Source organism: Hyaena hyaena, unplaced genomic scaffold, assembly GCF_003009895.1.
Source record: "Hyaena hyaena isolate Hyena2069 unplaced genomic scaffold, ASM300989v1 scaffold_374, whole genome shotgun sequence".
Taxonomy (NCBI): Eukaryota; Metazoa; Chordata; class Mammalia; order Carnivora; family Hyaenidae; genus Hyaena; species Hyaena hyaena.
Window position 1 is genome coordinate 883178 of NW_024081007.1, and position 13862 is coordinate 897039.

At 38.5% G+C, this 13862-nt stretch overlaps 1 protein-coding gene across 1 annotated transcript in view; it reads left to right on the forward strand.

The window, feature by feature from the left end:
* The window catches only part of EPRS1 (glutamyl-prolyl-tRNA synthetase 1), a 72130-nt gene that overhangs the window by 22374 nt on the left and 35894 nt on the right, over positions 1-13862 (forward strand). Inside the window, exons 11-16 of the mRNA XM_039250605.1 lie at positions 540-624; positions 1029-1088; positions 7678-7788; positions 10064-10200; positions 10964-11171; positions 11680-11792. Of these exons, the coding sequence (XP_039106536.1) occupies positions 540-624; positions 1029-1088; positions 7678-7788; positions 10064-10200; positions 10964-11171; positions 11680-11792 (714 nt within the window). The remainder of the gene's footprint in view (positions 1-539; positions 625-1028; positions 1089-7677; positions 7789-10063; positions 10201-10963; positions 11172-11679; positions 11793-13862) is intronic.

Here is a 13862-nt window from a genome sequence, read left to right on the forward strand (position 1 = left end):
TTATTGTGAATCTGTATTTGATAAAAGGCAAGTTTATGTTGGACTCCACGCAAAGGGGTTTATTGCAGACTTACTAAAGTTTACAGATTTCTGCAGAATATTAATAAGTATAAATTTTTTTTATAATCCATAGGGCTTTGTGAAGTATATTCATACGTGGATGACATGATACTGTCTCTTAATCTGATTTTCATGGTCGCGTGTAGAATAGAGACTTTGAATGTTGTTAAATAAAAAGCAAATAAGAATGTCTTAATGCATGGATTTTCTGTATTTGAAGATGTCGCCTTTGTGTCTTTTTGAAATGTGCTTTTCTCTTTCTAGTAGTGCATTTATTTTACTGAGCAGTATTTGACTAGAGAGCAGTTTTCCTCTTCCATGAGTGGGGGCTCATGGGAACCCAATTCTTAGAGGCAACTCTTAGTCACAAGTCTTTTGACAAGCTGATTATAGTTTACTATTCTTTAAGGTATCTGTACTCCTTGTGTTTGTACATTAAAGACATCTCCTTGGTCATTGAACATTTCCCTCTTTCCCAGGGATGACCCCAGATTTCCCACGGTTCGCGGTGTGCTCAGAAGAGGGATGACTGTCGAAGGGCTGAAACAGTTTATTGCTGCTCAGGTGAACTACTCTTTGTTTTCCAGCTTCTCTGTTTTTATGTGTCTCTTTAATACCCCTTTCGTCTCTGTAATTTCTGTTCATTCTGTTCCTTCTTTGTTCCTTCTAATGCAAGGGCAGAATTTTTTTTTTTTAAGGAGTGTGTTTCTAATAGTGAAAAATTGAGAATGTCCTGAACCCTTAAGCTGGAGTGGAACAGGGGCAGCTGTGGTATTACCTGTTGAAACATGTGCTCTTGACAGTGGCTTTTAAGGGCAACCGGATTGGTTCATGCGTGCTCAGTTTTATATTCCAGTGGAAGTCGACTGTATTTAGTGGGTGTATTTTTCTCTAACATTCTTCGCTTAAATTAAGTATTCTAATGAACGCTTCTTTCCCTTTAACTCACATTGTTATTGTTTTTCTAGGGCTCTTCACGCTCAGTTGTGAACATGGAGTGGGACAAAATTTGGGCATTTAATAAAAAGGTACATGTTTTGACTCTTGGTCCTCCTTTCTCATGCCTAACTCCTCGGTAATGTAATATGTGTGGAATTCAGTAGTGTGTTCATTGTAGAGAAAATTTTGTGAAGAATGTTGTCATTTTGCAGACCTTCAGGAAAATGGAATGTTTTCCTTTCTTAAGCATAAAAAGAGCATTAAGCCTATTAGCTGTACCAACCAAACAAGTAACCATGATTAAAACAAACAAACTTGGAATTAATGGGGAGCGGTAACAGTTTTTTCCTTCAATCTTTTATGAACACTGCATTTCATTTTTCTGCTTTCAAGCTGCGAGCTCTCTGTAAGAAGGTATTACCTAATGCTTTTATCTGCCTTACTTAGCACATAGCTTGTAGCATACATGTTATAACCTGAGATGTTATACAGCCTTGAAGCACAATCACATTTATATAAAAGACTGGCTTATACAAATCCATTGAAAATGCATTATTCCTAGTTTCAAAAACAACATGTCCTCTAGTTTTCTTAGTGGCAAAGGGAAGACTGGGCTAACTCCATTCTGCTGTTCCCTTATGTACTGAGAGGACTGAGCTTTAAAGTTGTGATGTTTCATTGAGTTGTATTGAAGATTCACTGTGTCTTAATTGAATCTAGCTGGGTTTTTTTTAACTGTTTCTTAAATGAAAGTCAAATAAGGAATACTGCATATTGACATTGTTAATTACTAATTGGAAGCAGGTGCTTAGACACTATAATAAGGCAAATCATTAAAATGCCATGTTTTAAACGATAGTTTCTGTGATTGTGTTCTGTAATTTTTTTTTCTTATTGCTGCTTGATTGTGCTGATGCCTTGCCTCAAGAAATACTTGCTTGTCTCGCATGTGTCTTGAATTTGTTTTAGTCTTGTGTGTTTTTTGATACATGAAGGAGTTAATTGGTTCTTTCTGTTGCTGCAGTTACTAATAACAAATACAAGTAGAATTTATAGGCAAAGTTAATTTGGAGCACTTTTTATTAATAACCCAAATTTTAAAGGTTTTCAGTTTTAATAAAATTATACATGTGCACTTAGTTCAACCGTATGAACTATATTTCACTATGGCTAGAGAGTTCTGTACGGTCTGTTAGAATGAACAGCATATTCTCCTGTCTTCTATCCTTACGTTTTCTCTCTCTAGAGATAACAGTTTCAGGTCTTTTAGATAATTCTTTCTGTATTTTTCTTGCCTATATCTCTAAATACGATGTGTGTTGCTACTTCTTGATTTTTTTTTTTTTTTTAAGTTTTAGGCATCCTTATGTGACTTCCTACAGTGGAAACCAGGGATATGGGCCCCTTACTTTTCTCATCCCCTGTTGGTTTTCTTGTAGTTGATTGTTTTGTTTTCCCCCTCATTTGTTTCATTTTCTAATTCTGTCTGCAGCTCTCCGCAAGTTATCTAAATTTCCTACTGGGATGTTCTCATGCCTCAGTATTCTTTCAGTTTCATTGTGGAGACATCTCTTCCAGAGCCTCTGTGCTACTCCCTTGTGATCTAGATTAGGGCCCGTTAGCTTCTGCAGCACATCAGTCTTCCGAGGTCAGTCATCGTCGTCCTGGAATCCCCTTTGCATTTGTTCTCTGATGGATCATCTGGTTCTTGGATCCCCCTTCTCTTTTTATTTTTCTCTTGCTTTGCTATACTCTGTCCTTTGGTAGCTCCCTGCAAAGAGGGCAAGGGATGAAGATTTTTGAGACCTTGTATATGGCCTTTTTTTTAAATTGTTTTTTTTTTTTTTAATGTTTACTTATTTTTGAGAGTGCAACCAAGGGAGGGACAGAGAGAGGGGGAGAAGGAGTATCTGAAGCAGGCTCTGTGTTCTCAGCCCTGGTGCAGGGCTTGAACCCATGAACTGTGAGATCATCAGCCGAGCTGAAGTCAGATGCTTAACCGACAGAGCCATCCAGACACCTGACCTTTTTTAACCTAAAAGGTTTCATGGTAATGTGCTGTGCTGGGGGGTCTGTTTTCATCCCCATCTGTTGGAAGAACATGTGGCTTCTAGCATTCCCTCAGTTCTGGGAAATTTTCTTGAATGCTTTATATTTTCTCTACTGTTTTCTTCTCTCTGGAATTCTTCTTGAGCAGATGCTGGGCCTCCTGGACTGGTCTTCTAATTTTATTTTCTCTCTTTCGCCTTGGCTTTCTGCTAGATCTGCTCAGCTCTGTCCTCCTACCCTTCTGTTGAGTTTCTCATTTATGTATCATCTTTCCAAGATTTCCTTTTTATTCTCTGAATTAAAAAAAACCACGTTGTTCTGTTCATCCTGAGAATATTAACATCACAAGGAATTTTTTTCTTTTTTCTTTTTTTTTTTAATAAATAGTTTATTGTCAAATTAGTTTCCACATAACACTCAGTGCTCATCCCCACAAGTGCCCTCCTCCATGCCCATCCCTCCCCACAAAGTAGGAATTTTTTTCTTAATGACATCTCTTTCCTGCAGATTATTCAGGCTTATTCTTTGCTACTAAAGGCATGTTAGAGGCGTCTCTGGTCTGGTTATCCTTGACCGGCTAAAGGAGCAGCTAGAAGCCCTGGAGGCCAGAGTTGGGCTTGTCGGTTGAGACTCGCTATAGGCCGACCTGGCTGAGTGCATCAGCTGGAGAACCTCTGTGCCAGTGACTTTGTATCTCACTTCTTGGATCAGGCAGTTTTTCCAGAGGACTTTCTTTCCGTTACCTGCCTGAGGTGTGAAGGCTTGGCGGTCACGGCTGCGGAGCCGAGAGTGCGGAGGCCTGTCTGCGTGGTGGCACACACTCGGTCCCCGTGTCTCCGTGCGGAACCCTCCCCTTCCGCTCTTCCTCGTATCTGGTACGAAGAAGGATCTGGACACCCTCCTTCTGCAGAGTAACCTTCCGTTCTTCAGCGGGGCTGGGCTTCAGCTACAGGCCTCTCTGTAGCTGCAGAGAGGGGATGTTTCCACATGGTTTTCAGATTCCAGAATTTTGTTGCTCTTCTCTGCAGTTACACTGATTTTTCTGAGTTTGTACCTTCAAACAAACAAACAAATCCTTTATGTCTTTTTAGTGGGGGTGTGGGAGGATGTGAAGGTAGCTGAGTGATTTTCAGTCTATTTTGTTTATCCATACATCTGTGGGATCCCTAATCATTAAGCAGCATGTTAAAAGCATAGCACAGCTGAAAGTTTTTGACTGGTAGTAAAACTGAAGTTGCTCTGATGATGTGCCTGTTTGTTTCTGCTGCCGGCCTTCCTGGCATCTTCACACATTTCCTTCATTCTTCCGTTCTCTCTGACCCTCGGCGTACAGAAATCTTATTGAGGGGTCATGTCACATTCAGTCTGACCAGTGCTTTAATACTGTAGCCTGTTCTCTTTTCCCAAGCTGTGTAAATAAAATGCAAGTGAAGCATCAGTGAACTAAATTTAACGCCCTGGCATTGTGAAGCAGTCATTAAAGGCAGAGATAAAATGTCATTTTTTGGGCACACTCCTGCTCTTAGTAACTTAGCATTTCTGTTAAAGCATCTCCTGCTTAAAGACAAGCGGATTAGCTCTGGATTAGCTGGCACTCTTTAAATGCGTTCTCCTCCCGAGAAAGATCTTTATTTACAGAATATAGTGTATATGGCAAAGAGAAGAGGGGAGAAATGGGTGAAGGGGACAGTGGATGGAGGGTGGTAATCATCTCAATATCCCTCTGAAACTACTGTACTCTGTATTTTCTTAGCCTGACTTTGCATTTTAGCAGGAAACTAACACACAATTTTTCTGAATCATAACTATTAAATAGGATTTATTTCCATTAAATGATCTACCTTATTACTGATAGGAGACATTTCACCAGCTTACTCTTCCTAAACCTCTCTAACTTTCTTCTTGGTTTTATGTGTTAAGATTTGAAGTCTTTAGTCAAGGCAGAAGAGTCACAAGCTTTATTTAAGGTGTTCATTTCAGAGTAGTATTTGCTTCCATCAAACTTTATTTACTGCTTTAATTTAAAAATCTGGGGCGCCTGGGTGGCTCAGTTGGTTAAGCGTCTTACTTCAGCTCAGGTCATGATCTCACAGCTCGTGGGTTCGAGCCCCACATCGGGCTTTGCGCTGACAGCTCAGAGCCTGGATCCTCCTTCTGATTCTCTCTCTCTCTCTCTCTCTCTGGGCTTCTCTCACTCATGATCTCTCACTCTCAAAAATAAACAAAACATTTTAAAAAAAAATAAAAAATAAAAAATAAAAATCTATGTTAGTGTTTCAGTGGTACGATAATATACTAGTTTTTTCCCCCAGATCTCATCCTTGCCCCCTTGGATCTGCACCTAGCTAGAAAATGTATGTAGAGACTTCTCTCTTGACCCCAAATAAGGAAAGTGTTCCTTGAACAACGTAGAAGTAAGTCCCAGTCAATGAAAGGGCAGCTGTCCTGGTTGAAGTGTGTCAGGGTTCTAGGGTCCTCTTCTCCCCAGCCCCAGGCCTGTCCTTCCCCCACTGGGTGGTGTCTGCGAGGGGAACTCCTTGAAATCCCTGGGACCCTTTAGAGTAAGTTGATCCAGAAAGTTTTAGGTAAATAAAACTACGATTTTAGAGCTGAAAAAGACTTAAATCTTTTAATCCAAGATTTCCCAAACTTGTCTGATCCTGAGCATCCTGTGAAATGCTTATTAAAAATAGGTTTTTAGAGGGGCCTGGATGGCTCTGTCGGTTGAATGTCTGACTCTTGACTTCAGCTCAGGTCATGATCTCACGGCTCGTGGGTTCAAGCCGCTTGCCAGGCTCTGTGCTAATAGTGCAGAGCCTGCTTGGGATTCTCTCTCTCCCGCTTTCTGTCCTTCCCCTGCTCATGCTCTCTCAAATAAATAAAATTAAAAAAATAAAGATTTATAGATTGTACTTCAGACCATTACCTCGATAATCTTCTAGTGTTAAGTGGCCTGTGTACAGCCCCGGCCAGTGCCCAGTGCCTTGGGTGGGTGTCGCAGGTGGTCAGCTGTGGGAGGCCATCATCTTTTGTCAGCTGAGGAAATTGAGCTGCAGTGCAGGAAGTTTCTCAGGTTGGCACGTCTGGTGGTTGCTTCTTTAAAGAAATTGTATTTAGGGCGCCTTGGGTGGCTCAGTCAGTTAAGCATCCGACTTCAGCTCAGGTTATGATCTCATGGTTCGTGGGTTTGAGCCCCTTGTCAGGCTCTGTGCTGACAGCCAGCTCAGAGCCTGGAGCCTGTTTCAGATTCTGTATCTCCCTCTCTCTCTCTCTCTCTCTCTTACCCTCCCCTGCTCACGCTGTCTCCCTCTCTCTCTCTCTCTCTCTCTCTCTCAGAAATAAATAAATTAAAAAAAAATATTGTATCTATCTTTTTGGCTTAAGTACTGAACTGAGTCACTAATTAAATCTTGGATCATTCTCGCCCAGTTTAGCTGAAAGGAGAAATCCCTGACTAGTAAGAATGACGTGTAAGCTAACTCAAGGAAGCAAAGAATGAAATAATAAATAGAGAGGGAGGCTGGTGCTGATCTACTACTGACATGGAATATAAGCCATGAGGAATAACAGACACAGGGAGGTTCAGTAGCTTTTCAAGTTTTTATGAGTGACTCTCTGAGGATGTTTTGAATCACTCATAATTTTCATACCATCCTTTTCAGAAGCTGAAAAATAGTCTGAAAGCAAACAAGCAAAAAAAAACAACCCAACAGTGGTAACAACAACAAAGTTAATACAGAATAAACCAAGCAGCCACATTTAATTAGCCATACCAGTATCTCCTGCATCCTTCTACCTAGCTGTTTGACTCTACATATGCCTCTGTCTACATTTTCTTCCATACGCTTTATTTAGTGTCTGAACACTGCTGTTGTATGTGGTCATCATGGATCATTTTAAATTTTGAACAGTGAAGTAAAGAGAAGACATCAGACCCCAAAGGGCAGGCTACTCGTGTTTTAGAGGTGGAGTTAGTTTAGAGCCTCGTGAGCACGGCCATTCATTCAGTTAACCCGCAAATGCTTGTTCATTACTGTGTGTGCCAGGCCCTTGCTTAGTACTGGGAACACCGTTCCCTGTACGTATAGCTTGCAGACCAGTAGAAATGTCTTGTTTATACTATCAATTTATAGAATTGCCTTATTATAGTGACCTAATGCTATTTGCTTTTGAAGGTGATGTGTCGCCTAACACTGAAAATGGTAGTAACACACATATATCTGTATTCTTTCAAAATGGACTTCTCCAACAATACAAAATTACGTATCACATTTACCTGTAGGATTGATACATAACCCCATAGGATAATTTTTCCTCACCTTCTAATACCAGAGTAAAAAATTACTTTCAAAAGAAGTATTTGGCTTTAACGAATTGGTTTCTTTTCACCTATTAGTAGTTAATTCTTGGAAAGGAACTCTGAATTTCATGTAGTTTTTGAATTTGATTGTTTTTTTTTTTTCCTTTCTTTCTACTGGACAGTTAAATATTAGAGAAGACTTAGCAGGTAAACCAGAAAATTAGTAAATGCAGTAACAAAGAAAGCCAGTTAGTATTCCTGTGCTATTATATATTTATGAAGTTTTTAAAATATCTGAATGTTTTAACACAGGGATGCATTTGTTGCAGGTTATTGACCCGGTGGCTCCGCGATACGTTGCGTTACTGAAGAAAGAAGTGATTCCAGTGAATGTCCCCGAGGCTCGGGAGGAGATGAAAGAAGTAGCCAAACACCCAAAGGTCACCCATCTATGCTTTCACCAACGTTATTCTCAGAAGGAGCAGGATCATAAAAGGGAAAATGTGGTTTGGTGGTAATAGCGTAGTTTGCGGATCATTTTGTATTTAGCGTTATTTGTCAGGGTTTGATTGTAATTGAATTAAATGTTTTTGTGGGTTTCTTGCTGAAGAAAATTATCCTAATAATAATCCACAACACATCTCAGAGAACTACTGCACTCTGTGCTGTTTTTTTTTTTTATTCTATAGAGATAGCATGTAAGCATATAATTAAAATTTATCTTTTCCTGGAGTCATTTTAAAAGATTAGGTATTATAATTCATGCTCTTATCTTTATAGGGAAGCCGAGGTGTATTCTTTGTTAATGAGGTTCTTCATTGTTACCTTTTTTTGTCCTTAAGCCGAGCATTAGACGTAGTAATATTAATCACAATTTTTTTAAAGTAGTCTCCACATCCACTGAGGGGCTTCAACTCATGACCCTGAGATGAAGAGTCACATGCGCATCTGACTTAGCCAGCCAGGTGCCCTTTGAATCACAGTTTTAGTCCAGGATCTATCATATTGCCATTTACTCCATTGTAGAAAATAACAGTAAAGTGAGAATATAAATCTTAAATGTAGATAATAGGGAATTCCTCTTAACTTAAACTATGGTTATTGTCTTAGATGGCTATGACTGCTTGATTGACAATCTTGAAGCAGAAATAGATCCATTTATTTCAGCTTTGTGGGTTGTGTATAAATTCCTTCATTGTATAATGGAGATTCATAGACTAACCATACTCATAACCTTACTCATTATCATGCTGTGTTCACAGACTCACTCACATATAAAAATATGCATTATGAAGAGCTATAGATATTCTAAGTTGTAACCTTAATATGATTGCCTTTCTGTATGACATTGGCTCTTTTTAACTTCAAAGATTTGAGTTATTTTAAGGAGATTCCTAATAAGATTTGAAAAGTGTGTGTGTCTATTACTGATTTGGCTTTGCCTTTTATCTTATATATGATTGGTTCAGCCAGGTGAGTGGTAGTATCTGACATATCACCGCTACTTTTATCTTAATTGTGAAGCTAACTGAATGTTTTGAAATTTGAATGGTAAGGATAAAACTTTAAGGGTGTTGCTGCCTTTAAAATGACAGTTGTGTTAAATAGCTTAGTTAATAGGTAAAGAATAAGTAATAAGTTAGGAACTAATTGATTTGAAAATAGATTTTAAATGATGACTGGATTACTCACTTTGATGTGTGGAATTTTCATTATTATTATCCTCACAGAGTGTTACAGATTTAGCACGTTAGCATTCTGTTCTGAGCCCAGCAGAATATAAGTTGATACAACATACTAATTTTTCTCAGATGCATTGGTACTTTCACTGAACAATTATTAAACTAACACGCTGTGTAAGATTTATTTCAAAGGATCTTCTTATACTTTTTCCTATGGAAGTCAAACAGAAACCAAAAGTTAACATAGCATTCTTTTTATTCCCTAGGTCTTTTTTCTTTTTTATATAACACATCCTGAAAAGGCAGAAAAATTATCTCTATGCAAATATAAAACTTTTTAAAATTTGTCTTTTAAAATATGAAAGGTCCACAGTTTCCTGCTCTGGTGACATCTGTTGTCTGTCATGTTCTGCAGTCACTGATCAGGACTGACTTTATCTTCTCCTTTGCTGCAAAAGGTTCAGTGAGATTCTGAGGATAGCAAAGCAATTTCTGTTTGGAGGGACACCAAGGCCAAATAATATAAGCTTATTAGCTCTGAAAAATAAAGAATTTTAGGCTGGAAGTAATTTTATTTTTTATTTTTATTTATTTTTAATTTTTTAAAATGTTTTATTTATTTTTGATAGAGAGATAGAGATAGCATGAGCAGGGGAGGGTCAGAGAGAGCGGGAGATACAGAATCTGAAACAGGCTCCAGGCTCTGAGCTAGTTGTCAGCAGAGACCCTGGCGCGGGACTTGAACCCACGACCCGTGAGATCATGACCTGAGCTGAAGTTGGACACTTAACCGACTGAGCCACCCAGGTGCCCCAAGGCTGGAAGTAATTTAGGGGGACAGGTCACTTCCTCTGACTCCATTAGCATTATTGGTCAGATGGCTTACTCGTCACAGAACTGGGATTCAAACTAACACATAATATGTTTGGTTAGGGAATAGAATGAATGAATATATAAATCTGCATGCTGGGTTCAATAAGTTGTTTCAATCAACACTCTTCCCCCCCCACCCCCTTTTTTTTAAATCATTCAGAATCCTGATGTTGGCTTGAAGCCAGTGTGGTATAGTCCTAAAGTTTTCATTGAAGGTGCTGATGCAGAGACATTATCAGAGGGTGAGATGGTTACCTTCATAAATTGGGGCAACATCAACATTACTAAAATTCACAAGTAAGAACTTTTCATCTGTTTTCAAATAAATATGAAAGGAAATTCTTATGTTGATTCACTTATTGAAAGTTTCCTAATTTAGACTCATTCGTTTTCCCAACTAGTTAACCTGCGCAGGTGTAGAAACTGCCTCTTCTGGACACGTAACAAATTTCTTTTCCATATGTGTTCCAGTTTATTAATTGAGTATTGGGATATGTTTTGCTTGTGATGTTGAAAATTACTACATTTGAATATAAAAGAAGAGTTCTAATGCTTACAGGTCCCTTTTTGTCATTAATTCTCATTATATAATTTGCCCGGGGGAGGGATCTTTTGACAGATTTTGTATATATAACATAATCTTTATCCTAAAATCTGCCTTAAAATTATTTTGTGATGAGTATGAACTTTCCAGTTATTAGAGTGTACTACACTTGTCAGTTCTTAAAATTACATAAATGGAACATAGCATGTTAATAAAATTAGTTTATGTAAACTCTGAAATATTAATTGTCCAGTCATTGCATGAGATTTCAGGTAATTGTTAAATGTTTTAAAATACTTGACATATTTTAATGCTTAGTGCTGGTGACTTTAAAATTTGTAAAGACGTTCTTGTTCTTCATCAGATATTAGACATTCACATACATGTTTGTTTTGACACTCTTCCAAAGAAAATTCCTAGGTGTTCATTACAGATCACAGAACAAAATAATGCATTTTTGGTAATTATGGTTTGTTTTCTTTAAGCACTTTAAACACTTTTCAATCTTATATCTAGAAATGCAGATGGAAAAATTGTATCTCTTGATGCGAAATTGAATTTGGAGAACAAAGACTACAAGAAAACCACGAAGATCACGTGGCTTGCAGAGACGGCTCAAGCTCTTCCTATTCCGGCAGTCTGTGTCACTTACGAGCACTTGATCACCAAGCCAGTGCTAGGAAAAGATGAGGACTTTAAGCAGTATGTCAACAAGAACAGTAAGGTAGACTCCTAAAAGAAACTGTATTTCTCTTTTCCCTAAGATATAAGCTTTTTTTTAAGAATTTTTAAAAATTACTTTTAAGTATTTGGTTTATAAGCAAAATGGAGAAAAGATCTGTAAAATTTTATTAAAATGAAGAGATGAGCATGAGTAAGTTGCTCGAGGACAGGCAGGGCCTGTGCCTCAGCACTGAGCTGCTGTGCCCGCAGCCAGGTCTAGTGTGCGCTTCGCACTGCAGCTCTGACCTGTGCTGGGCAACTTACTTCTACCTTCAGGGACACCAATCAAGTTAGTTGAACGGTTTCCTAAAGTTCGTCAATTTCTAAGTTTTAACTTTTAAAAATGTAGTATATGTAATTAATTCTTCACTGTGTCTGCTTAAGTAGTAAAGTTTTTGACATATTTGTTGAAAATCGCTTCTGGAAAAACAACTTATATTGTATGTAGAGTTGTTTTGAGTGCTCTGATTTCTGAGAATGTGTATTGTTGTCTTCCATCATCTTTACAGCATGAGGAACTAATGCTGGGGGACCCCTGCCTTAAGGATTTGAAAAAAGGAGACATTATACAGCTCCAGAGAAGAGGCTTCTTCATATGTGATCAACCGTATGAACCTGTTAGGTGAGTAAAGGTGTTAAGCATTTATTTATTTTTTAAGTTTTAATTAAAATTAAAAAAAAATTTTTTTTAGGACACTGAGAGCGTGTGCGAGTAGGAAGAAGGGGCAGAGGCAGAGAGAAAGACAGTCTTAAGCAGGCTCCATACTCAGCGTGGAGCCCCATGCCAAGCTCAGTCCCACGCTCCTGGGATCGTGACCTGAACTGAAATCAAGAGGCAGATGCTCAACTGACTGAGCCACTCAGGCAGCCCTGTCATTGAGCATTTAAATGAAAATGCATAAAGTTGTTATAGTAAATACTATTTTAAAAATCAAATTTCTACTACTAAAGTACCATACCTGACAATTCTCTATTTAGTCCAGTTTGGTTTTTTATATTTAGTATTTCAGACTTTATGGTAATAAGTGGAAATTTTGAAACAAATTATTCATTTCTAAAGTTAAACCATCTTATAATTCATCTTCATGTAGTCCAAGTATAAAGATAAAAATTTCAACGTCTCTTACCTTTAGGGGAAAATTATTACTCTTACCTTTTTTTTATAGTGTATTTTCTGTTTTTAATTTTTTAAAAAATGTTTCTTTTGAGAGAGAGAAAAAGTGTGAACAGAGGGAGGGGCGGAGAGAGAGAGAATCCCAGGCAAGCTCTGTGCTGTTAGCTTGGAGCCCCACTCTGGCTCAGAATCCCAAAATAGGAGATCATGACCTGAGCTGAAATCAAGAGTCAGTCACTTAACCAACTGAGCCACCCAGGAGCCCCTGTGGTTTTTTTAATTTATTTTATTGTTTTATTTTAAAAAATTTATTTAATGTTTGTTTATTTTTGAGAGAGAGACATACACAGAGAGGGAAGGGGGAGGTGCAGAGACACTCACAGAATCCCAAGCAGGCTCCAGGTTCTGAGCAGCCAGCCCAGAGCCCAAGGCAGAGCTTGAACTCCTGAACCATGGGGTCATAACCTCTACCAAAGTATAATGGTCAACCCACTGAGCCACCCAGGTGCCCCTCCCTGTGTTTTAAACTGAAGTAATAGGACTGTTAGGAAAACTTTTGGTTTTTAAATTTTTGTCCATGTTTCTTTTAGTTTTCTTTTTTGTCTCTGCTATTTTTTCATTGTCATCTCTGTGTGATCAGACTTTTCTATTGAGCTCTACACTTTGGGAATCTAATGCCTTTTAGACATCCTTAAATAGATACCTTGAACTCCAGATCTTCAAAATCCCAAGATCCTTAGTACCATCTCTGCTTTGTTCTTTCATCTCCCCATTCCAGTTGGTAAACTCTGGAGTGTTTGCACTTTCAGTCTAGGCCATCTCTGTGTGCGGCCCCTGCTCTGCTGTATTTTAGCACCCTCCCCCCACCCCCCGCCTTTCTTCTTGATTACCAGAACAGCTTCTAAAGTCTCTCTGCCTCCAGTTTTGCCCATTTCTAATCCACTTTTCATATGGCCTCAAAGTCTAAAATTTCAAGGTAATAATTTTATCACATTTCCCCCTGCTTAAAACTTCTTATCAGTTTCAGGGTAAAATCTGAACTTCATAGTTTGACTTGTAAGATTTTTCATGTTATGGCCTCTCCACCCACCTGAGCCATATCTTTGTAGTTAATCTTTCATGTATCCATTCTTTTCAAGATACTGGATAGCTTGGGGCTTTCCAAAGGCATCAGATGCTTTTGAACCTCCTCTCCTGCCTTTTGCTGGAATGTCTCTGCTTTTTTTTCCATCTGGGTAACCTTTCAGATGTTACTTCTCCCAGAACTCTGGTCTGGATAGGCACCCAACCTACATTTCTCCATAGTATCCAGCACTTTCGTCTTTAGAATATTTATCACACACTATTGAATTTGTCTTCTTTCAACTTCTGGAATTCATCAGGGACAGATACTTTTTCCCTTAATATCACATTGCCTTTAGTATAACATGCAAACAGTGTGGTACACTGCCTGGTACCTACTAAACCCTTGTCACATACTCAGTGTTGATGGTGGTAGTGGTGGTGGTGGTGATGGTACCACAATTAGAGTAATGCCCCGAACAGAATAGGTTCTTAACTTACTCTGAAAAAATTGTT